The 25,296-nt window shown below is 39.8% G+C and overlaps 1 protein-coding gene across 3 annotated transcripts; it reads right to left on the minus strand.

Moving 5' to 3' along the window:
• Positions 1 to 3,289: 3,289 nt before the first annotated feature.
• On the minus strand, positions 3,290 to 25,078 carry LOC119538356 (caspase-13-like). 3 transcript variants are annotated; one of them, XM_037841253.1, is made up of 9 exons: positions 24,925 to 25,078; positions 20,260 to 20,514; positions 16,642 to 16,742; positions 11,745 to 11,918; positions 10,388 to 10,622; positions 9,408 to 9,551; positions 8,760 to 8,869; positions 7,082 to 7,185; positions 3,290 to 6,774 (listed from the first exon to the last, which is right to left on the minus strand). In XM_037841253.1, exons 1-8 carry the CDS (start codon positions 24,929 to 24,931, stop codon positions 7,087 to 7,089), a joined length of 1,125 nt encoding a protein of 374 aa, XP_037697181.1. In that variant the 5' UTR covers positions 24,932 to 25,078; the 3' UTR covers positions 3,290 to 6,774; positions 7,082 to 7,086. The 3 variants fall into 3 exon arrangements, with proteins under 3 accessions (XP_037697181.1, XP_037697180.1, XP_037697182.1); XM_037841252.1 differs by having other exon boundaries at positions 5,339 to 5,459; positions 24,925 to 25,077; XM_037841254.1 differs by having other exon boundaries at positions 5,339 to 5,459; positions 20,260 to 20,604; positions 24,925 to 24,980.
• Between the last annotated feature and the right edge of the window lie 218 nt (positions 25,079 to 25,296).

Below are 25,296 nucleotides of genomic sequence, written 5' to 3' on the forward strand. Positions count from 1 at the left end.
ATTGATTTCCCAGTGCATATAAAAGTTATATTTATAATATAGTCTATTAAGTGTGCAATAGCATTATGTCCAGGAAACAATGTATAAGCCTTCATTAAAAATACTTTATTGCTAAAAACTGCCAACTATCCTCTAGTCTTCAGTGGGTCATAATCTTTTTGCTGGTGGAGGGTCTTGCCTTGAGGTTGATGGCTGCTGACTGATCAGGCTGGTGGTTGCTGAAGGTTGGGGTACCTGCGGCAATTTCTTAAAATAAGACAACAATGAAGTTTGCCACATTGATTGACTCTTATTTTCATGAAAGATTTCTCAGTAGCATGTGATGCTGTTTCATAGGATTTTACCCACAGAAGAATTTCTGAAATTGAAGTCAATCATTGCAAACCCTCCAATGCTTTGCCAGTATGTATCAGAATCTAAATTCTTTGATATAATTTCAACAGTTTTCATAGCATCTTCACCAGGAGTAGATTTCATCTCAAGAAACCACTATCTTTGCTCATCCATAATACCTCATCCATGAAAGTTTTACTGTGAGATTGCAGCAATTCAGTCACATCTTCAAGCTCCACTTATAATTCTAGTTCTCTTACTATTTCTACCACATGTGCAGTTACTTCCTCCACTGAAGTCTTAAACTCCTCAAAGTCATCCAGAAGGGTTGGAGTCAACTTCTTCCAAACTCCTGTTCATGTTTATGGTTTTATTTTCTCCTATGAATCACAACTGGTGAATCCTTTCCAGAAAGTTTTCGATTTCCTTCACACAGATCCATTAGAGAAATAACTATCTATGGCAGCTGTAGCCTTATGAAATGTATTTCATAAATAATAAGCCTTGAGAGATGAAATGACTCCTTGATCCATGGGCTCCAGAATGGATTCTGTGTTAGCAGGCATGAAACAATGTTCATCTCATTACACATCTCCATCAGAGCTCTTGGGTGACCAGGTGCATTGTCAATGAGAGTAATATTTTGAAAGGATTTTTTTTTCAATAAGCAGCTCTCAACAGTGGGCTTAAAATGTTCAGTAAACCATGTTGTAAACAGATGTGCTGTCATCCAGGCTTTCTTTTTCCATTTATAGAGCACAGGCAGAGTAGATTTAGCATAATTCTTAAGAAAGGGACTTAGGATTTTCTGAACAGAAAATGAGCACTGGCTTCAACTGAAAGTCACCAGGTACATTAGCCCCTAACAAAGAGTCAGCCTGCCACCTTTGAAATTTTGATGCCAGATATTGACTTCTGCTCTCTCACTATGAAAATCCTGGATGGCAGCTTTCTCCAATAAGGCTTCTTCATTTGCACTGAAAACTCTGTTGTTTAGTGTAGTCACTGTCATCAATTATTTCAGCTAGATCTTCTGGATAACCTGCTGTAGATTTTACAACCCTTACTGCTTCACTGTGTACTTTTATGGTATGGAGACAGCTTGTTTCCTTAAACTTCATGAACCTACTTCTGCCAGCTTTAAAATTTACTTCTGCAACTTCCTCACCTCTTCATAGAATTGGAAGAGTTGGGGACTAGCTCTGGATTAGGCTTTGACTTAAGGGAAGGTTGTGGCTTGTTTTATCTTCTACCCAGAACACTAAAACTTTCTCCATATCAGCATCAATGCTGCTTTGCTTTCTTAACATTTGTGTGTTCACTGGAGAAGCACTTTTAATTTCCTTCAAGAAGTTTTCATTTGCATTCACAAGTTGGCTGTTTTGTGCAAGAAGCCTAGCTTTCAGCCTGTCTTGGCTTTCGACATGCCTTCCTCACTAAGCTTAATCATTTCTAGCTTTCGATTTAAAGTGAGAGACATGTGATTCTTCCTTTCTGTTGAACATTTAGAGGCCATTATAGGGTTATTAAATTGCATAATTTCAGTACTATTGTGTATCAGGGAAGAGGGAGGCCCGAGGAGAGGGAGAGAGATGGGGGAATCGTCGGTCAGTGGGGCAGTCAGCATACACTCAACATTTATTAAGTTTGCCTTCTTATATGTGAGTGGTTTGTGGCACCCCCAAAACAATTACAATAATAACATTAAAGATCACTGATCACAGATCACCATAACAAGCATGATAATATTGTGAGAATTACCAAATTGTGACAGACAGACCCAGTGAGCTCATGTTGTTGGAAAAAATGTTGCCAATAGACTTGTTTGCGACAGGGTTGCTACAAACCTTCAATTTGTAAAAAATGCAGTATCTCTGAAGCACAATGAAATGCAGCAGTAAAATGAGGTTTGTCTCTACAAATACATAGAGAGGCAAAATCCTGTTTGTTCTGTTTCTCTGGAGAACCCTAACTAAAACACATTTTGGGACCAGAAGTGATTCTAGAGGAACAGAATCCTAAACATAGCTCTGGGGTTTGGGGAATTGGTTCCTTGACTTGATTCTATTTAAAAGCATTAATGACACTATTTCCAGTGGTAAAAAAGGGACTTAGAGTCCATGGTGTGATGTGGCAATAGAACTCTGCAAAATAACACCACCGGATACTTCTAATCAAATATTTGTGCAAAGTTCAGAGTGACCATGTTTTTTAAACATTTGACTGTTTGGGTCAAACTTACAAGTATTGTGCAAGTGGTTGCTCCTAAATACACTGGAGCAAATAGAGGAAGAAAAGTATGAGGTGAGGGCTTCAAATTCTCAGACTTAGTACAGTTTACAGACCCAGAAACCCTTGAATGTAGGGGAGGCTGGGTCCCCTTGAAGAAGGACCCCCACTATTCTACCAGAAATGTATACTGTTAATTTTTCTCCTAGTCTTCTCCAAAACAACCTATGGCCTTTTCACAGGGTGACTGTGTGCGGGGGAAAAGGCAATAAAAAGGCATTGGGGGAATTAGTGGACACTAGCTCTAAACTGATGCTAGATCCAGGAGATCCAAAATGTCACTGTGGTGCACCAGTCACAATAGTGGAGAGTAGGGGCTTATGGAGATCAGGGGAGCAATGAAGTTTTAGTCAGGTCCATCTGTCAGTGGGTTCAGTAGGTCCCTGAACCAATCCTGTGGTTTTCCCCATTCCAGAATGCATAATTGAAATAGATATACTGGGAGAATCACCTTGTTGGTTCTCTTTACTGTAGAATGAGGACTAATATGGTAAAAGGCCAAATGGAAGACATTAGAGCTGCCTCTACTTGGAAAACAAAATAAACCAGAAATAATACTACATTCCTGGAAGAAGTGCAAAGTTTAGTGCCACAATTAAGGATTTGAAGGTAGCAGAGGCGGTGGTTCTCACCTCATCCTTATCCAACTTACTTATTTGTCCTGTATAAAAAAACAGGTGGATCTTGAAGAACGACAGTGGATTATTGTAAACTTAACCAAGTGGTGACTCCAATTGCAGCTGCTGTTCCAGATACGGTATAATTGCTTGAGCAAATTAACACCTCCCCTAGTAGCTGGTATCCAGCTATTTATCTGGAAAGAATACCTGCTAAAGAACACCAGAAAGAATTTGCTTACAGCTGGCTAGTCCTGTAATACACATTCACTGTCCTTCATCAGGGTTATATCAACTCTCCAACCCTATGTCATAATCGAGTCTGAAGGGACCTTGATCAATTTTCTATTCTACAAAACATCACACTGGTCCATTATGTTAATAACATTATGCTGAAACTAATGAGCAAAAAGAAGCAACTACACTTTTCTTATTGGTAAGATATTTGTATTTCAGAGGGTGGAAAATAAATACAACAAAAATTTGGGGTCCTCAACCTCTGCAAAATTTCTAGGCATCTGGTGGTTTGGGGCATGTCAATGTATCCCTTCTAACGTGAATCTGGTCCCTCCTATAATCAAAAAAGCGGCACGATGCCTTGTAGGAGCTCTTTGGATTTTGCAGGCAGCATATACCTCCTTTGGGAGTGCTACTCCAGCCCATTCACTGAGTGACTGGAAAAGCTGATGGTTTTGAGTGGCGGCCAAAGCAAGAGAAGGTTCTGCAACATGTCCAGGGTACAACACAAGCTGATCTGCCACTTGGGCCATATGATCCAGCAGATCCAATGGTGCTTGAAAATAGAGATGCATTGGAAGACAGAGACAGTGTTTGGAGCTCTTGACAGGCCCCTGTAGGTGAATCACAGTGCAGACTCAGGATTTTGGAGACAAGCTCTGCATCTTTGCATAGGATAAATACTCCCCTTTTGAGAAGCAGCTTTTGGCCCACTACTGGGCCTTGGTAGTGACAGATCACTTAACTATGGGCCACCAAGTTACCATGATACCTGAGTTGTCCATCATAAACTCAGTGTTATCTGACTCATCAAACCATAAATTTAGTCATGCACAGACACACTCCTCCATCAAATGGAAGTGCTAGATACAAAATTGGGCTCAAGCAGGCCCTGAAGGCATAAGTAAGTTAATTGAAGTAGTTGCCCAGTTTCCCACTTCTGCCACATTACCCTGTCTCTCACGGGCCATGCCTATGGCAATCTGGAGAGTTCCCTACAATCAGCTGACTGAGGAAAAGAAAACTCAGGCCTGTTTTGTAGATGGTTCTCTGTGATATTCCAGCTCTTGCTCATTATTCAAAGCTTCTTTGGGAGGATGGAGAATTGAAGCATCACTCTCTGCCATCTTGATCAGGACAGGCCTTCTTAATTTTTTAATCCAGTTAAGCTATGCACTAAAATATTTATTCCTCATTCAATGTTTGTGTACCAGAACATCTCTTTACACAGTAGCTCAGATGACTATCTTGCCAAAATTCCCATTCACTTTTTCTGAAATTTAAATTTTTCTCTCTTCCATTGCTGACACTCCCCATCCTCTTTGCTGCCCTTTGCCTAATTACATTTTCATTTTCCTTACAAACAGAGTGTGGTAACACCAACTTGAACCAGAAATCCAGTTTACTTTAGATAATATCCAAGTGATTGCTAAAGAATAAAATTTTCCTGAAGTGTGGAATTGTACAGAAATCTGGAGAGAAAATCATTATCTATAAGAAAATAAATTAACTTATGGTAGGAAGAAAGAAAAATGGAAATAAATTGCTAATATCATGAGAGATTAGTGAAGAAAAAATGAGTTCAGCTTAGGACATAGGTTAAGTAATAAATTCTGGACCATCTCAAACCCAGAATTTGATGAGTATACAAACAGGTAACCAATTTAGGGTTCCAGTCTCCGAATGGGCACCGTCTTTTCTCCCCTGTTGCTGGGATGGAGTCATGGCTGCTTGTCTTCACTCAGTAAAGTGCAGATATTGTATGAGGCACAAAGCTGGAAAATTCTGTTAGCTTCTTCTACCTCATTTCCAGGCAACCTCCACTTCAACTGATATTCTGTTATTGATTAGAGAACCCAAAATACAGTTAATTTCTTTTCATTTTTTATTGAAATAAAAAAATTTAAATAAGCATGCTATCTCAGCAAAGGTTCTTCTTGAAGTTGATTAAAAAAGAAGGGGGGCTGGACCGCCTGTGATTTCCTGCAGAAGAGAGAGAGAACAGCAGGTCAAGATAGTTCTCCTGTGCAGCCTTAAACCCATCCCCTCATTGTGATTCTTCTTCCATTCTCTTCTGTGCACTTTTGCCACTTCCCTGATTTTCCCGCTTCCACCCATGACTCCTAAAGCCTATACACCAAATTGTACTCAGGGTAATCTCTGTAAACTCTAAGTTAGATTATGTCACTTCTCTGTCAAAAGCATTCTGGTGATTTCCTATCTCACTGAGAATACAAATTTTTAAAGATTTACCAAGTGATCACCAAGGCCCTTTTCAGAATTGTCTCCTGCCACTCTCCCCACGCTCATTCTCCTCCACTCATACGGTTTCCTTCTTGTTCTCTAAACATGCCAAACGCATTTCAGCCTCAGGACATTTGTGCTTGCCATTCCCTGTGCTAGAATACCTCTCCTGCAGAGAACCACAAGGTTCACTCTCTCACTTCATCAAAGTTTTTGTTCTAATTTTGCCATTTTAAAAACACGTTTCCTGAATATCTATCTATAGAAATGCAAGATCCATAAATTTGGGTTTCTTTTTCCTTCATTTCTCTTTGTAGCTCTTCTCACTTTCTAACATATACCATATTTACTTGTTTATGTATATAAAAGAAGTCTCCATTCACTAGAGAACAAGCTTTCTGAGAGCAAAGACTCCATTTGCTTTGTTCAGGAGAATATTCTAAATGCCTGGAACAAAAAATGGCATGCAATAAGTACTTAACAAATACTAGACAATTAAAGAATTCACCATCCAAATGTGTTCCTATTGGACTAATTAGGCACCAAAAGCTGTTCTGCTGAATTACCTATGCAGCTGTGCAACTGAGGTGTCAAAAATCAGGGGAAAGTAAAGGTGTGGGTAAATATTTGCAATACTGAGGTAAACTTTACTATAGAATATAATTTTAAGTATGTTTCTGAGAGAGATTAATATTATTCTTATAATACAGTGTGATATAAAACTGTTATGAGTGAATAAAAGAATTGTTAATTCTAAAGTCAATATACTAATTCTAAAGAATTTTGACAAAAACAAATTCTTTAAATGTTACCATGGGTGCTTGAAGGAATTCCTGAAAAGAATTTAATGTCTGAGAGGAGGCTCTGAATGGTCTGTGATCTACACTGTGAGAACAGGCTGACAACCAGAGCCTGCACCAACACAAACCAGGATATATTTATATATTTTAAAATGTCTGGTAATGTTGGCTCAATGACAGCAATTTGTTACCTGTATACTGCGAGGGTCAGAGTTCTGATTTCTGCACAGTCAGCTCTTCTGTGTTTTCAGGGTCTGACGAGAATGTAATAGTGGAAGTACATTTCTATTTTAATGATTGCTACTATGTGTCCTTTATTGTTTATCCCTGGCTGCCTAGTTTTGCTTACTTCCTGAATGATTGATTGACTGATTGTGGAGATGGGAGTGGGAGAATTAGAAGGCACAAAAGTATAATGAACATTAAAAAAGTAGCAAACAATCACCAAGCTGTATCAAGAAGTTGACCATCCAAGCCATCAGTTATTGTTGGTTATTGGACCTTATCATCATATTACACTCCTATTTATTTCACCAATCAACAATAATTGTTGATACTTACAATTTTTAATTGCCAGGAAAGAGGTAGAAATATCTAGACATGGATTGTCGTTCAATGGTAGGCATCTGGGCTTTAACACTTGGGTTTTCGAATGATTTTTGCACCTAGGAAACAAAGAAAGGGACATGCCTCTTATGCACTGACAGAAAACATTTTGCACCATAAGCCAGAAAGTGCTGGGAATGGAGGGTGTCCTAGGGTTGACTGAACCATGCCCATGGACGTTCTAACTCCCTGCCATGGCTGCCCTGCCTCTTAGAAGAGATATCCCATGTCAGTCTGTGATCTTCACCTCAAATTAAACACCTCATGGCAGGATCCAAGGCCTTTCAACCCCGTTTCCCTTATCTTCTGCTTTTGATCTATAGATTCTGATGACTAATTATTCCTTGGGATCTATGCATGAGAACGGGATCTTGGAGACCTCGTGCCTTCAAACCCCACCAGGTCTGACATCTCAGTCCTCTGAGGCTCAGATCCCAGGATTTCACCCTTTTAGGCCCGAGCACTAAGCAAGTTTCACATCCTCCATCAGCCCCATGCCACCAAGCGGAACTCTGAAGTCCTCTGCCATGTGCTGAGCAGTGAGATCCAATTAGCTCAGATCTACCATTTCTAGTCTTTTCTCAGGTATTCTGTTGAAAGAAAAGTTTAATTCCTATTCATGCAGCAGGACTTAATCCTCAGCTTCCTATTCACAGAAAACCTGACTGTTATGATGAAATCTTCTCCAACCCCACTAGAGTCAATCTATCTGTCTCACTCACAGGAGTAAAACTGTTCTCTACAGATTTGAACTTAAAAGCAACCACACTTTCCTGTGTTCTTAATATCAATCACTTTCTTTCTATAAGGAAGGCGGGAAGGGAGAAGGATATGTATTCACTCAGTCATGCATTTACATACTCGACGATTATTAACTGAATGTCTGCTATGCACCAGGCACATCAAGGTGTTGAGGAAATCCCTGCCTTCATGAAGCTTGCATTCTAATGAATAAATACAGGTAAAAAAGGAACACACAAAGAAATAACATATACTGAGTGGGTGGTGTTAAGAGCTATGGAGAAAAGTGAATCAGGGAGGCAGGGAAATAAGGAGAATCCCAAGGTGAGGATGAACTATCAAGTCTTCCCTTCAGGACCATTCCATTCACAGAATGTCTCCTCCTCTATTGCCTCTCGCATGTCCTAGGTTTTTTCCTTCAAGAATCCTAGTACAATGTGCAATTGCAGATCTGTATGTCAGCCTACTTTAGTGTCCTTTTCCCCTCACAAGAGTGAAAGCCCCAGGTAGCCTATCTCACTTCTATCTTGTTTACACCTGAGTCACCAGGAGGGAGACTGTTGCCCAGGAAGCCACTCAACATATTTATTTCATACATTAAGCAACAAAAATTGCTTCAAAATGCTCTCTTCCTTCTCTGAATTTTAAGAACTCATTGCCCAAAGCACGCCAACTTTTATTTTGTGTTATTTTGTTCTATCTCCAGCTGTGGTTTGTTGATGTCTTTTTTTTCTAACCCAGATCTTAAACACCCAGATGACACAAGCAGGCACCACTCTATTTTTGTTTGCCTGACAAAGACTGGCATTCTCTCTTGAAAGTTCAAAAATATATATATATATAATCTTCCTGAATAATAAATGAATGAGTAGAAAAGGAAAGAGAAGCTTACCTTCCGAAATACCTCCTCTAGGTGACACCGCCAAGAATATTTTTGAAAGCACGTGATGAGTTGCGTGATGAAGAGAGAACCCTTTGTTATGTCTCTCCAGGACATGTTATCTATGAAGATATAGAGTGGTAAGCTTTGGGCTGTGGCCTTCTTTTCCCTTATATATATATTTTTTTTTCCAGAATAACTTAGGAATTCTCTTGACATGTTTATGGGAAATTTTTATAACCCAATATTAACTTATTTTCTCACAGACAGACAGGAAAACATTAGCTGGCAGAGGTTGAGCTACAGGAGGTGCTTGTCAATTGCAGGCGATTGCACTGTGATTCTTGGGGCTGACTTTCTTTTATATGCCTTTAATTCATTCACTTGCCTTCTAAAAGAGGCTTGAGAAAAAACTGGAGGCTGCCTACAAGGTTGTTTACAAATTACACCACGCTGCTTTTCACAATATAATAAGGCAGAATAGCCAAATAGATCCATTTAAGAAGTTCTGTCCTCACAGCACAAGTAAGGAAATATAAAATATATTGACAACAGTCAAAATTTCTCTCAGATCATTCCTGCATGGGAACTATCTTGATTTTCTAGAATATTCTGCAGTGGCCTCAGGCCTACAAAACTCCATCATTGAAAGACACGTACGTGGGGTGGAGGAGCAAAAAGTAATGAAGTCCTTCTCCACATGAGTCTTGTAAACAGCATCTTCCTCCACATTCTCAGATAACCGTGAAACGCTGTCTGCTGAGGCTGCTGGAGAGTCTCTGACCCACAATTCCCCGCGGTTTGCTGTAGAGACATCAACTTTCTGTACATTGCTGTGTTTCTAGATCACTTTCACAGTTGTCCACCTCATTCTTTTCTAACAGTTATTCTAACTAATTTCACACAAACAAACCTACCCTGCACACACACCACCCTGCCTCCTCGTCCAGTGTCATTGAGCAATGTGTCGATAAATGTGACAGTATTGCAAAACTGGAACAACCCACTTCCCAAGAAAAGTAAAGGGGTAAAACTTATCTGCATAATTTTATAGCATAGTTACCACACAGTTAATAGTGTGTAACTATATTATTTCTGCCTGTTTTTTTTTTTTTTGGCAAAAATAATTTCTAATAGCCAGGAGGCACTTGGAAGACAAAAACAAGCAAGTAAGCAAACAAACAAAAAACAGAAAATTTTGACTGCAATTCCCTCAACTTCTCTTATCACCCTACTTATTTCCCTTTCAATAACATATGAGAAAAAAAAGAACTCTACTATTACATAACGGCCCCACTTTCAATTGAAAGTCTTCTCTAGCCAGAGAATATCAAAACATCTGTAAAACATTTACAGTTAAAAGGTTTTGTTAAAATAACTCCTCTCCAATATTTTACTCTTTTTTATTAACTTTGATTTAGGGATTTGGGTGTTTTCCTTCACCCCTTACCATATATTAAGCTGTGTAGAGACTTTTCAACTGAGCAGATACATTGTCATGATGCCAGTCCTCTTCATGGAGATTCCTAACAATTCAATTTCATTAATTTGCTCTGAAGATTTTTTCCCCTAGATATAGAACACCCTTTGTAATCTGCAAACACCTTTGTGACCTGTGGATTTTCCACCTCAAAACTCACCACCTCTGCAGGCCTGGACAATGATGACCTTGGGTTTGTCCTTTAGACTGAGGCAGTTGCGGTTATTGAATATCTGGTAGATGGTGTCGTAAGTTAGCACATCTGGATTGTCATCACTGTGCATGGTCCCGCAGATTCCCTCCAGGGTGCCATGAGACATGAGCACCAAGAACGTGCTGTCCGAGGTCCTGTGCTCAGGACGGGCAGCAAATGCCCGCAGCACTGACTCCATGTCCTTAAAAGACCACAGTGGCCTACTTTAATAGCAAACACAGTAAAATTCATCTAACCCTCTGGATTTACCATGAGCAATACAAAAATACGTGCAAAGTTCCTAGACCAGTGCCTTCACCTTACAGTTACTTAATGATGATAGTTGTTCTGTTTCTATTTCTATAACAGGGCAGTGGGTTCCAATTTTCTGCTCCTGCTGTCCTCTTAACACATATTTTTTATCTCATTACCTCACTAAAACATGGCATCATAAATGCATCAAACCACTTTCCTTCTGAAGCCATTCTCACTATGCTAGAATAAAATCCAAACTTCTAGCTTATCTGTCCTCCCTACTTTCACCATGCTCCTTCTGTAGTCACACTGGACCTCTCTATGTGCCTCTCGTGTAAGATTCATACTCAGTTCAGGTATTTCGCTTGCAGTTAGTTCTCCAGCTTGGAACATACTTCATTCATATCGTTCCATAGCTGCCTCTTTGTTGACAGTCAAGTCTCAGCTAATATGTTATCTCCTCAAAGAAGCCTTTCTTGAGCACCCAATCAAATGTCACCTTTTACTCACCAATTCTCTCCTGTGTTTATTATTACTTTTCCTTTTTCCCATTTCTTTCCTTTCAGGTTTCCTTCTAACTTAACCCTCTTTGAAGTTATCTGTTTCATGTATATTTTGATTGATTTTCTTCCCCACTAGAACATCTGATCAATATGAGCCGGGAACTTCCTACCTCATTTAGGAACCTACCCCCAGTGCCAGGAATAGCTCTTGGTACAGTTGGGACTCAGTATTTGATGGATGCTCTCCTGCTAAACATTCATTACTCTAGAATTATCTGCTCGGGGCTCAATCTTAGTCATCCCACTCCAGAACTAACTAAGAATTGTGTGAGTTCATATGATAATCACTTTCTGCCCAATTTCATGGACTTAACGATATTTGGACTTCAAAAGAAACTCTAGATTTCAACTTTCGAATACCTTCATTTTATAAACACACACACACACACACACACATGTGACTTGTGGTTGTTTTAACAAACACTTTAGTGTTTGCCTGAAAGTATAAACCTGCTTGTTTTTAGGACTATGAGTAATGAATGTGTGGGTGTGTTTGGAGACTTTACCCTGGCTGTGAGTTTTTCTTCCACATCCACACTGTAGCCCAGGCCCTCAAGCAGCTCCTTCATCCCAGTGATGTCACGGTCAGCTCCATTTCTCAGAGAGAGGTGGTCAAACTCTGTATTACATATGATGAGAGCCAGGCGAGTGCGGTCCTTCCTCTCCTTTATTGGATAGATCTGCAGGAAATGCACATGCAGTGAGTTGGACTTTTCCGAGACTCTTTAAAACTTCCACCAACTAATCAATGTTGCTTTATTAAGAGCTCATATTGTTTCCACTCCCCAAACCTCTACCAGAAGACACTACCTTCCTCTCTCTTTGTAATGGATGGAGTTGACAATAGAAAGAAGTGGGAATGGGAAAGGAAATATTTTTCAAATCCTGGAGCAGGAATCAGGAGATATCTGGGGTGGTTACTCAGAGATCTAGTGGAGCTAAAATAATTCCTTTCATCCCCTTCTCTACCTTTTCTCCACCTAGTCAGATATTCTTGGAATTCAAGGGTCAGAGCAAATTTTATAAAAATTAACTAGAGACATTCCCCATTTACACCAGCCAAAAATGAATACATCACTATTTTGGCACTACTTTTTTTAAAGACCATTTAGTGAGCTATATTCACACACCATATAATCCATCCAAAGTCTGCAAGTCATCAATGGCTCACAGTATCATCACGTGGTTGTGCAATCATCACCACAATAAATTTTAGAACATTTTCATTACTCTAAAAATAAGAAGATAAAATAAAAATATAAAAGAAAACCCAAAATATCCCATATCTCTCCCCCCCCAATTGTTGATCTGTAGAATTAATGTGGTACATTTGTTTCTGTTGATGAGAGAATATTAAGATATTACTGTTAATTATAGTCCTTAGTTTGCAGTAGGTACATTTACTCCCAAATACCCCTCCATGATTAACTCTTTGTAGTAGTGTCATACATTTGTTCTAGTTCATAAGAAGACTTGTTTTATGTTTGTACTGTTAATCACATCATCGTCCCCAAGAAGATTCACCGTGTTATACATTCCCATGTTTTCACCTCTGGCTTTCCTTCCAGTGACAGACATGACTCTAAACTCCCTCCTTCAACCACATTCACTCAGAATTCAGCACTATTAATTATACTCACAATAATGTGCTACCGCCCCCTCTATCCATTTCCAAAGGTTTAAGTTCAACCTAGTTAAACATTCTGCACATCTTAAGCTACTGCTCCCCATTCTCTAGCATCATTCTATCCACTGGTAACCTATATTCCAGATTTTATGTCTATGAGTTTACATATAGTAAATAGTTCACATTAGTGGCATCATATAATATTTGTCCTTTTGTGTCTGACTTATTTCACTCGACATAATGTCTTCAAGATTCATCAGTGTTGTCACATGCTTCACAACTTCCTTGCTTCTTACTGTTTAATAACATTCCATCATACGTATATACCACATTTTGTTTATCCGTTCATCTGCTGATGGACACTTGGGTTGTTTCCATCTTTTGGCAATTGTAAATAATGCCACTGTGAACACTGGTGTGCAAATGTCTGTTTGTGTCCCTGCTTTCAAATCTTCTGGGTTTATCCTGAATAGTGAGATTACCAGGTGGGTTGTGAAGGCATCTCTATACCTAGCTTCCTGAGGAACTGCCAAACCGTCCTCCACAGTGCCTGTACCATTTTACACTCCCACCAGCAGAGAATAAGTGTTCCTATTTCTCCACATCCTCTCCAACACTTGCAGTTTTCTGTTTGTTTGTTTTTTAAATAGCTGCCATTCTACTAGATGTGAAATGACATCTCATTATGGTTTTGACTTGCATTTCCCTAATAGCCTTTTTACCTTTTTGACAAAGTCCTTTGAAGCACAAAAAAGTATTCAATTTTGAGAAAGTTCCATTTATCTATTTTATCTTTCATTTCTTGTGCTTTGGGTGTAAGGTTTAGGAAACTACCTCCTATCACTGGATCTTGAAGACGTTTCCCTGTATTTTCTTCTAGGAATTTTACGGTACAGGCTCTTGTATTCAGGTCTTTGATCCATTTTGAATTAATTTTTGTATAGGGTGTGAGGTAGGGGTCCTCTTTCATTCTTTTGAATATGGATATCCAGTTCTCCCAACACCATTATTGAAGAGACTGTCCTGTCCCAATTGAGTGGATTTGGGAGCCTTGTCAAAAACCAATTGATCATACATCTAAGGGTCTATTTCTGAACTCTCAATTTTATTCCATTGATCAATTCATCTATCTTTATGCAAGTACCATGCTATTTTGACCACTTTGGCTTTATAATATACTTTAAATCCAGAAGCATGAGTCCTCCTACCTCATTCTTCTTTTTCAAGATGTTTTTGGCTGCTAAAGGCCCATTAACCTTCCAAATAAATTTGATATTTAGCTTTTCCATTTCTGCAGATAGGCTGTTGGAATTTTGAAATCTGTTGATTTACTGAATCTGTCGATTCATTTGAATATAATTAACATCTTAAAACATTTAGCCTATCAATCCATGAACAAGGGTTGTCTTTCCATTTATTTAGGTCTTTGATTTCTTTTAACAACGTTTTGTAGTTTTTTGCATATAGGTTCTTTACATCCTTAGTTAAGTTTATTCTAGATATTAATTCTTTTAGCTGCTATTGTAAATGTAAAAATATGAACTATTATATTTTTATAATATTTTATATTTCTCTATGTTCAATAGAGAGATTGTTCTGTAGTTTTCTTTTTGAGTAGTATCTTTAGCAGGTTTTGGTATTAGGGTTTCTCTAGCATATTTTTAATTTCATGTACAGTATATTTCATTTCATAAGATCTTCTGTTTTTCTACATAATCTTTCAAATTCTTTACACTCTCTTAATGTCTTCTTAATATCCTTTATGTCTTTAACCATATCATTGAAATTATTTAGGAGATTTGTTTGACCATCTTTGATTAGTTGTTCCAAATTCTGTATTTCCTCAGACTTTTTAATTTGTTCATTTGGTTTGGCCATATCTTCTGGTTTCTTAACATGCCTTGTAATTTTTTGCTGGGTTCTGGGCATCTGATTATTTTGATAAGATTATTCTAAAAGTTGGTTTCCCTCTCATCTAAGATTTTGTTGTTGATTTGGTTTGCGTTTGGCACAACAGTTTCCACTGGCACTTGGATCACCAGATTTCACGTCCAAACCAGGGCCACCATCCCATGCAGGGGGTGCAGACCCTTACAAAGGGGCCCTAGAGAAGGGGTCAGGAAAGTAGCATCTCAGACTGCACTTTCCCAGGCTTGCCAATAGATTGCACTCTTTGGTGACCTATTCCCTACAGCCCTACAAGGTTAAATTATTTTTTAAACCTCTCTGACCCCTCTGTTTCTACAGTGAGTGGGGCTAAAGGCCACATGGTGTTGTGGGCACCTGTCCAGAAAGGACCATGGCTGTGGGCCCCTGCTGTCTTATTTCACCAGCCAACAGTTGGGTCAAAACTCTTCCATGTCCCCCTCTTTTCCCAAGGGAAGGACCACCCTGTCTCTCCCAGACCACTGCAACCAGCAGGCAAGACCAAGATGTGCTCAGCGCTGTCGACTCAGGGGTGGGGGAAGGGTGCTGGGGGCTGCCTTGGAGCGCAGTCATTCCCTGCAGCTTCTCTGTTTGTGGAGATAATGGGGGTACGAGTGCCCTGGGCTCCCGTGTAGAAAGGTTCAAAACTGCGAGACCCAGAGGGTCACCCCCTCCAGCTGGCAGCTGGAACAGGCAGTCACACACACACACACACACACACACACACACACACACACACACACACATTTTTCCTGAGGGGAGGGCCTCCCTCTCTCTCAGCCTGCTGCAGCCAGTCAGATAAGAGCCAGATACACCTGGACCTGCCAGCTTTGGGAGTGGGGGACTGGTGCTTGGCACCCTGTGGCAAATCAGTTCCTCGCCACAGTCTCTCAGTTTGTGCAACCATTTGAGCTGAGGGCTCTTGAGTTTCTGTGTGGAAAGACTCTGGGCTGTGATATTGAGAGGGTTAACTTTGCTGCCTAGGACTTCACCCATCTGCTGGCCTCAGGGGTGGAGGATGGGTATTGGGAACCACAATAGAGATTAGACCTTCGCTGCAGTCTCTCAGTTTGTAGAACTGATGGAGCCACAAGCTTCTCAGCTCCTGCATGAAAAGGCTCTAGGCTGTGGGACCAAGAGGGTTAATTTTGCTGACCCTCAACTGGAGTAAGACTGAGCTGAGTCTCACCAGCTGGAGAGACCCAAGCTGTCCCACAGCTGCTGTGGGACTCAGGAGGGAGGAGGGGCACCAGGTGCCGTGGCTGAGATCACTCACCACAATTTCTCAGTCATAGTTTCCCTGTTTTTTGTCCAGCCCTTCCTTATATGCTGCAATCGTCCTTCCCTGGTCTCCAGAGCCCCAGAACTACTGCTTTGGATAATTCCTGCCCTTTCTCTAGGTGCATTTGGCGGAGGAGTAAATTCTGCCTGTCCTTGCTCCACCATCTTCTTGGCACAATCCTTTTAACATATCAATTTATGAAATTTTGCATGCTTAAATTATGGTTAAAAATTTTCATATCTAGCCTTCTTTTTAACTAGAACACAAACAATTTATTAGTCTGCCATGGCATCTAATAAAAATTTGGTTCCATGACTACAACTAAAATTGTCATAAATCCCAAACTGATACGAGAACAAATAAATGAACAGAGTGGGGTATCTGCATTTTATCATGGGGTTGAAAGAGCATTGGACTATGGGTGAGGCCATGTGATCGCCTCCTTCTCTTAAAGCATCTCTGAAGATGGTTACCACCTCCACCCCCACCCCCAACTAATGCTTCAAGAAAGTTTGTGTTTAGTTAAAACAATTGTTTTTCTCTTTATTTCATGCGCAGAGCTCAGTACCTCTCCAGCCCTTTCTTTGCACACTCTCAGGAATTCTTCAGGAGGACAAGGCTTGAGGGTATCTGTGGATTCTTCTGACTCAGCTGGTCCAGCCTCGATTTCTGGAAGAACCACAGGATATATCACATCATATAAATTGTGACATCTGTCTCTGTGGCCCAATTATCACCTAACATGATTGAAAGAGAAAGGAAATACTGGGAAGAAGATTTTTAACATGAGGGTTTACAACTGTATCTAACCTCTAGTCAGAAGACATGTATTGTGGCTTAGGGAAGAAAACAAAAGTCCTTGGTAGAGAAAGGTGATCCGCCCCCAAAATGCAATAATAGTTCTGATAATTCTGGCAAAAACACCTGGATGATTTGGGATTAACTGTGACCAGGTTTGTCTTTCCCTATTCAGCAAACACAGTATGATTTTATTGTGGTCTCACTCAAGGGTTTGCACTAATTCATGTGGACTTTGTACGTTTCTGAGCAAGACTATGTTGAGGAAGTATTTCTCAGAAGGCTGTTCATTAGAAATATAATCTGAGCAAATATGCAATTTTAAAGTTTCTAATATCTGCATTATGAAAAGTAAAAAGAAACAGATGATTATATTTAATGTTATCATTTCAGCATCTGGTAGCCACAAGTTGAATAGCGCAACATCCCATAGGGAGTGGGAGTCCCCTGCCAACCCAGACAACACACAGAGACCCTCACACTCACCAATAACACCAATACTTCCTGGAATCCTGAATCCTGTACCATCAGGTATTATTCTTTTCAAAAATCTCAGTCTGAATTGTTAACCTTTCCAAAAGAACTGAGCTTCGATTATTCCTCACCAAATTTAAAGGAGAAATCATGTATGGTAGCCACGGTGCTATACCCAGGGTCAAAGGGACACTTTTATTTTACTGTTTTGCTAGAGATTCTGACTCCTTCTGGATATCCTTGCATCCTATGTGCTGAATAAGAAAGTAAATTTTTCAACCCATGTTTGAGAATGTGAAGAAATAGCTCAGCCCTGTTGAAGAAGTTTGGTTCTGAGTCATCCTGACCTATCCCTTCAAGAAACAATATTATCACACACTGCTTGGCCCCATTTGACTGAGATTGTGCAAGAAACTGGGCAAGTCCAGAGCCTGCCCTGGAGAAGGAAGGAAGAGGAACTCATGATCAGAAATTAGAAGAGAAGTTTACCACACTGTGATATCATGAGCTTTCTGCCCAGGAAAAGAATAAACTTTCATGTTCAGTTACACGAGCCAACAAGGAAATTCTCTGGTTTGATCTTACATATTTTTTTCTCATTTCAAATATTTCACTCTTTTTCTTTGCCATTAGTTTTTTAATAATGTTTTTAGATAAAGTATGGGCCCAAGCTCTGGAGAGACAGCAAGTTATAGGAGTCTTCAAGGCCACCAAAATTTCAGATCATTTCTAACTTTGTATAGATTAAACAGTTGCACATGCTTTCCCTTCCCAATCCAGAAGATTCTGCCAGTAGGAATTCTGCCTGGTCCTGGAATGTTCCCCGGTCAGAGAGCATGTTTCCTCATCAAAGTTCTTCTCGGTTTCTGGTTTATTTACAGGTTTGGAGAACTCTCCATATTAACAAACATCATATTCTTAATGGCCATTAGGTGCCCAGGCATAGACACAGATGTGGCAGGGTTTCTATCTTACACCTAATAGAAAAATTAACATGAAACATGATCCCTTCATTACAGCACAGTCAATTCTAAAGTACAGACCGCTGCCCAAAGGGAATCCCCATTACCCTGGCAGTGCAGCAGAAACAAATGAGGAAATTAGGAAGTTCGGATAAAAAAGTTAATTTCCGAGTCCCCGTGGTAGCTCATGAAATGCTCAGGAAACCATTTAAACTGATAAAATCAGGAAAGAACTGGCACAGGATTGGACTGAGCCCTCTCTCTTGGCAGGTAGGAACTGGATGGCTCTCTCTCTAAATGACAAGAGTGTCTGATGCTTAGTGTGTGTATATACAAGTTTGTTAAATAAAACAAAGAAATAGCTTGGAATCTTCCTGTCCCCTACTCCATTCCCTCAGTGCTATGTTAGGAGTCCTCAGAATTGCATCTGTGTCCCAAGGTCTGTCCTGGGCCTTTCTGTGTTCTAATAGCCCAGGCCCACCCAGCTTCCTGGCATGCTGGGCTAGGATACCCACGGGGTTCACAGGCCCCTAGTGCAGATAGAACCAAGGAGCCACTGGAGCTCTCCTGAGAAGACACACCTGCCTCCTGCCTGACTAGGTTATTTCAGCTTAGAGTTTGGTGCTAACTGTAATTCCTGGGGTTGCTAACATCATTCTGAAGGCTTCATTACTTCAGTTTTCTTCCCTATTTCCAGTATTATCACTGATTTTTTTTTTTTTAATCCAGATTGTTGCTAACCCATCCCAGTATTTAGGTGCAGGCAATAAACCTGCAAAAGGACCAGTTTAAATATCAAAAAGAACGCAGACTTGTTCACAGTCTTGGATGTCAGTCAGACTAGAAGATGCTTCCTAATGTGGGAATGTCCCCCCTTCATGGGGAAACACTATTGAAATAGCTTATTCGATATAGTGAGGTCTCTGCAGTTCATGTTGCCTTGTGCTCACTATCATTATTAATGATATACTCTAGTATTACAGGGCCAAGGATTTCAGGTTCAACTTTGTAGCAAATCGAGTCTGTCACTGGTGAACTTGGGCCTTAGAACATTTAGGTGCTAGTAATGTTCATAATTCAATCTGGGCCAAAAGTTTTAAAGGATAATAAAAATTTTTATACTTTATAGGAGTTTTTGTTATCGTATTTTTTGTAGCTCACAGAAATGGATAAGCACAGGAATCTTAGTACCCACACCATAATTATGATAGCTAATATTTATTGCATGCATTTTCTTCATTTGTCTATTCATCCTGTACTGATTAAGTACCTGCTATGTGCCTGGGACCCTGCTAAAAGCTATAATTCACTGATGAAGAAAACAGTTGTGCTCTTGGTTTGAGAAATGTAGTAGATGATAGCCCTGTTTACTAAGATAGAAAAAGGATAGAAGTGGAACAGATTTGATGTGGGAAATCAAATTTTTGTTTAATGTTAAAAATGTTCATTTCATGGTGCCAGTCGACATTCAAGTAGAAATGTTGAATAAGCAGCTAAAACTAAGTGAGCTTGGAGCTCAGAGGAGAGTTGTGGATTAGAGTTAAATCTTGTGGAGCGGGGCGGGGGTAGTAGTCAGTGTGTGCCTCCAAGTCTTAAAAAGCCTTATGAGGAAGGTACTGGCATTTGTCCCCATGTCACAGATGCTGAGGAGGTTAAGAAACATACACAAAGTCATGTCATTTCCAACATAAGAGAACCTTGAATCAGGTTTAAAGATCCCTCGCTGCAAACTGTCTCAATTAGTTCTTGCTATGAACACAAGGACTTGACTTCTTAGGTAATCTGAAATATGAACATCTCTCACAAAAGACAAGGTGGCCTCTAAAAGGGCATGATAGGTTTAGTGAAAAGGACGCTTTGGTAGTAGAAGGATGGGAGGATCATGGAGAACACTTAAGGCAGCCTGAAGTTGATGGAAAATACGCAACTCATGTGAGTGAATCCAGTCTTACCTTCTGAATCGCTAGACTCATTTTCTCTATTAAGGAAGGATTGGACCAACTTTTTTCCTGTCTCACGGCCTCTCTTTCGGACAGAATCCACAAAGACCCGAGCCTTGTCTTCAGGTTTGGCATCATAAAATTTTTTTTCCTCTTCTTTCTCCAATTTCAGATACTTTTTTTTCATCAACTCTTCAACAAGGCCAGTAACGAGTTGTTTTCCCATGTGTTCCAAAGCCTTAAGTGGATTTTCATTCTGGTTGTTTTCTGTCAGAAATGCAAAGATTCCTTCAACTGTGGTCACAGCTTAAGGAGTTTTGTTTCTTCTTTAAAGACAGCTCCCTATAATGTAAAATACTTTTGGAAAAAAAAAAACCTTCTGATTATTTCACCATCTCCCCTGTAAATTATATACCTCGTTCATTGTAGCTGCAGAGGCCCTTGCCCCATCATGTTGATTCTTGGTTGTGTTTAATGATTTATCACTAGTGAAGACTTTCTTTGGTAGCCTTTCATCTCCCCTCCATGGCGTTGGGACTAATACTCACCACCCACTCATCCACTATTATCATTTGGTTTTCTTCTGCCCACAGCCCACAGTATCGATGCCCCACACCTGGAATGTGTGATCTGAGGCAAAGTGACCCCCTTACCTAGAATGTAAATTCCTCTCCCACTAGACTGTGAGATCTTTCCTCACATTTGTATTTCATTTCCTTGGTAAAAGCACTATGTGTTTGAACCTGTTTTGTTGTATCCACATCCAATACTTATTTCTTTGTGCTTAAAATGGTTGATGTACTTAATATTTGTGGGATATATGAATGAATGATATAATGAATACCCATGGGCATTCTAATCCTTTAAGATTATGTTCTCAATCAATGCTCAGAATGAAAATAAACTGATGAGTAATCTTCCAATATGATAGATTAATCTGACACCAGGTTAATGTATTACTTCCAAGGATAATGCGAATTTTATAGGGGAATATGTAAGCCAAAGTAATAATTCTTTCCTCTTAAGGCTACAGATATGATTTGGGCAAGAGGTGTATGGGAAGAGAGGGTATCTCATAAATTCTTAATTAACTCTATAAAGGTAGTTATTGGTCCATCTAGGTGTGTGGATAGCTTTGACAAAAAATGATGTTTTCTAAAGAAAATGTGCCAGGACATTGAGAAAGAACTTTGGCCTAGAAGCACCAGCTTCATTGTTCATGCTCTCTTCAATTACTGTTTCAGTAAATGTTTATTGTACAATTAGTATGAGAAAGATATATGGGCATTAAAAACATGAACAAACTTAATATCAATTAACTTAATAATAGCTAACCCCTCCTATACATTTGTCTTAATCAAAAATGAAATACATATAAAGCGATGTTCCCCACCACCATCATTATTATTATCTGCAAGACTTTACAAAAGGACATGGCCCAACTACCAAACTCCAACCCAGTAGCCTTGACTCTTGAAGACAATTGTGTAACAGTGTAGATTACAAGGGGTGACAGTGTGATTGTGAAAACCTTGTGGATCAGACTGCCTTTATCCAGTGTATGGATGGATGAGTAGAAAAATGGGGACAAAAACTAAATGAAAAATAGGGTGGGATGGGGGGGATGATTTGGGTGTTCTTTTTCATTTTAATTTTTTGTTCATATTCTGATTCTTTCTGGTATAAGGAAAATGTTCAAAAATAGATTGGGGTGATGAATGCACAACTATATGATGGTGCTGTGAACAGTTGATTGTACACCATGGATGATTGTATGGTATCTGAATGTATCTCAATAAAACTGAATTAAAAAAAAAAAGGACATGGCCGTCACAACAATCCAATGGGATAGTTACTATTTCCCTAGTTTATATATAATTTAACAACATTCTAGGATATTATTCCCGAGGAGCCTTGGTTAACAATGGCCAGCTCAACTCAGTTGCTTATACTTATTGAGCAATTTTATTTGTCTTTGTCCTGTCTTTAAATTTATGAAATCGGTTATTTGATGAGCCTCTGATTCTAACCCAATAACCAGCGAGGTCAGCTGGCTTGGCTAAAGAGGCAGCCATTGGTGTAAATTTAACCTACCACTCCCCAGCAGAATGTTGTTTTAGTACTACAGAGATGACAAGAAAAAAAAAAAAAAAACACATCAATCCTTGCATTGTAGAAGCATAAAATAAATGTCAGGAAACGGGACATAAATCCTGAAAATAATTATACTACAGGGAGAATCAACGGAATAAAGAAACAACACAATAGCAAGGAAGAACAAATGGGAAAATACTATAAATAAAAATTTATATATGAAGCTGAAATTATGCTTTATAAGGATTAATAGATAAATGGGTAAACACACTTTGTAAGGTAGGAAAGTCTGTCTAAAACTTTCAGACAATTTTTTCAAAAGGTGACAGCACAATATTGTGAATGTGTGTTATTAGCATCACCAAATTGCATATTTGAAAGCTGTTAAAATCGGAAATTTTAGGTTGTATATATATTACCAGAAACAAACAAACAGCAACATAGAACAGTACAACACAAAGAGTGAATCCTAATGCAAACTATGGACTATAATTAATAATAGTGATCTGTCAGTTGTAACTGTCCTTGTGGGCAATCCTAGCAAAACTTGTCACCTTTCCCTGGGACCCACAAATACATCCTGTGTGCAGGACAGGTGTGTCAGTCTGGCGGGATAAAACACAAACCCCTAGCCGATGAGGGGGCTGCTGATACATTCTTCCCGTATTGCCCTGAGCATATGTAAATGTTCACTGGAGACAGTCTGACCCTGGTGGGTATGGCGTCCAGTTCTGTGGGTATGGCTGTCCCTGGCCTCTCCCTGGCCCGGAGGGAGCAGGGCTCAGCAGCACACAAACACAAGAGAGGGGTGCTTCACAGAAGACCTTCCTGCCAAGGCCATGGATTCAGACCCCCTAGCTAGGGGAAACCGATGCCCACTGGTAAACTGACGTTGCTCTGTCTCTTCTGTATGTGAGCGAAACGTCTTTCCATCAGAGCCCCGGGTGAGTCACACTTTTGCTGACAACCCCAACACCTGTATTGGAGTGGGTTGACATCTCTTTAGGTGTCTCTCCTGACAGTCCAAAGTTATCACACTAGCACAAAATGTTAATAGTAAGGAAAACTGGGAATGCGGGGTGGCTGTATGGGAACTGAACCTTCTACATGATCTTTCTATAAACCTACAACTGCTCTAGCATATAAAAACAATTAAATTATAAAAGGTAACAGGGAGCCATTGCATGTTCCTGAGTGAGAAAATTACATTAATAGATACCTAGAATGTGAGAACTGTAACATAACTAACTGACCATCTTTCCCTGTAATGTTGATCTGCAGACAACCTTATATCAGGACAGCTGCATTGGAATTATCTCCAGAACTTTAAAAATGTATGTAAACCTACAGTCTACTCACAATTGTGCAACTCCAGATCAGACGAGGAGGGAGTAATCTAAATCTTTTTTAAAGTGATAAAATTGTATATAGAAAGCCCTGGGGACACTTAAGAGACAAAATGTCTGTGCCCTATTTCTTCTTTGAACTCCCTGTTGAGTTTCCTTTAGATGTCTTTTAAAATTTGAAATCCTCACCAAGGTGGCCAACACAGATAGCCAATCAAGTCCCTAGTTCATTACATGTGACCCAATACAAAATAAAGCCAACCTGTCCTAAACCCACCCCTTAAGATGGACACACTCCTGTTCAATCAATAGGAGTCAAACATAAAATTCCTTTATATGGCTATAAAAGTCATTTGCCATCCCTAGAAGACTGAAGCTATTTCCGTTCTTATATGTGATCAGACTTCCATGCTACAGCAAAACTTTTGGTGTCCCCAATAAAATGCTGTAATCTGCAAACTCAATTCTGATTTGTCTTTTTGACAAAAGTACTACAGATAAATCAGATAAACTCCAAGCTTAAGAATCACTGATGCAGTGAAAACTTCCTTTTCAAGTGAGGAGAGTGTAGCCAAAGCAGTGATGACATGCTTAAATACTAACCCATAAAATGCTAATAACTCTATGTCCTTTGCTTTTACAGTTTCTGTGTGTAAGAAAGCGTAACCTGATTGAGAGGGTTAAATATTGGAGACAGAAAAACCAGGTAAAAGTCTGTGATAGCAATCCCACAAATATGCAGCTAGGCTAGTTAGCAACAAGGCTAGAGTGAAAAGGGAAAAAATTGAGTTAGTTTAAAAAGGCCAGAGTGTAATTCAATTTAGGACAGGCAAAGGGAGTGGGGATTTAAAGACTCTCAGATTTGATCCTGTGACCAAAATCTGTACTCAAGGGGGAGGAGAGAAGATTTTAGAGTCCATTTAGAAATGTTCAGTGGTGTCTCACAGGAATATAACTTACTCAGTTTGTCCTTATTCTTTCTCTCTTTGCTTACCAGAAGCTGAAAGAAAGGAAAAACTTCTTCTTGGCTCTGACTTATTTGGTGAACGTATTCTACTCCAGTGTCGCTAAGGCATTGACTCCCAGATTCAAGTTATCCAAAGCTAATAAAGAAAGAATCCAGCTTGCAAACTGTTAGCTCGCTTCCTTTTTGTTATTTCTGTATCACAGGGCAATAAATAAGGTGTTTTCTAAGACCCAAGTCCTGGCCCCTAGTTAGAAAAGGACCCCGACTCACCTGCCATGGATAATAGCCTCCGTCCCCTCCTACTGCCCTGACGACATCAACAGGCTCCAAAATGAAAGTAACCGAGCATTTCCTTCTTACAGGGGGTGGGGGGAAATAACCATAGATTGTGAAACTGCTGCCCAGTACTTCTAGCTTCATTGCCAGGAAACAACCTTGTAGTCAGCTAATTGCCTCCCCAGTTCTGGCTTCTAGTTTCTTCCTTGGTGGGGGTGGGGAGTTGGGGGGGTGGAAGGAAGAGAGTAAAAAAAAGCATTGTCCTGCAAGTTGGCACTCTGTGTGTTTTCCTCCTTTTGTTTTTCTCCCTGTGTTGCCCCCGCAGCTCCCTCTCTCCCATCTTCTCATCTCCTTCTGACCTCTCAG

This window comes from Choloepus didactylus, chromosome 6, assembly GCF_015220235.1.
Source record: "Choloepus didactylus isolate mChoDid1 chromosome 6, mChoDid1.pri, whole genome shotgun sequence".
Classification (NCBI taxonomy): domain Eukaryota; kingdom Metazoa; phylum Chordata; class Mammalia; order Pilosa; family Megalonychidae; genus Choloepus; species Choloepus didactylus.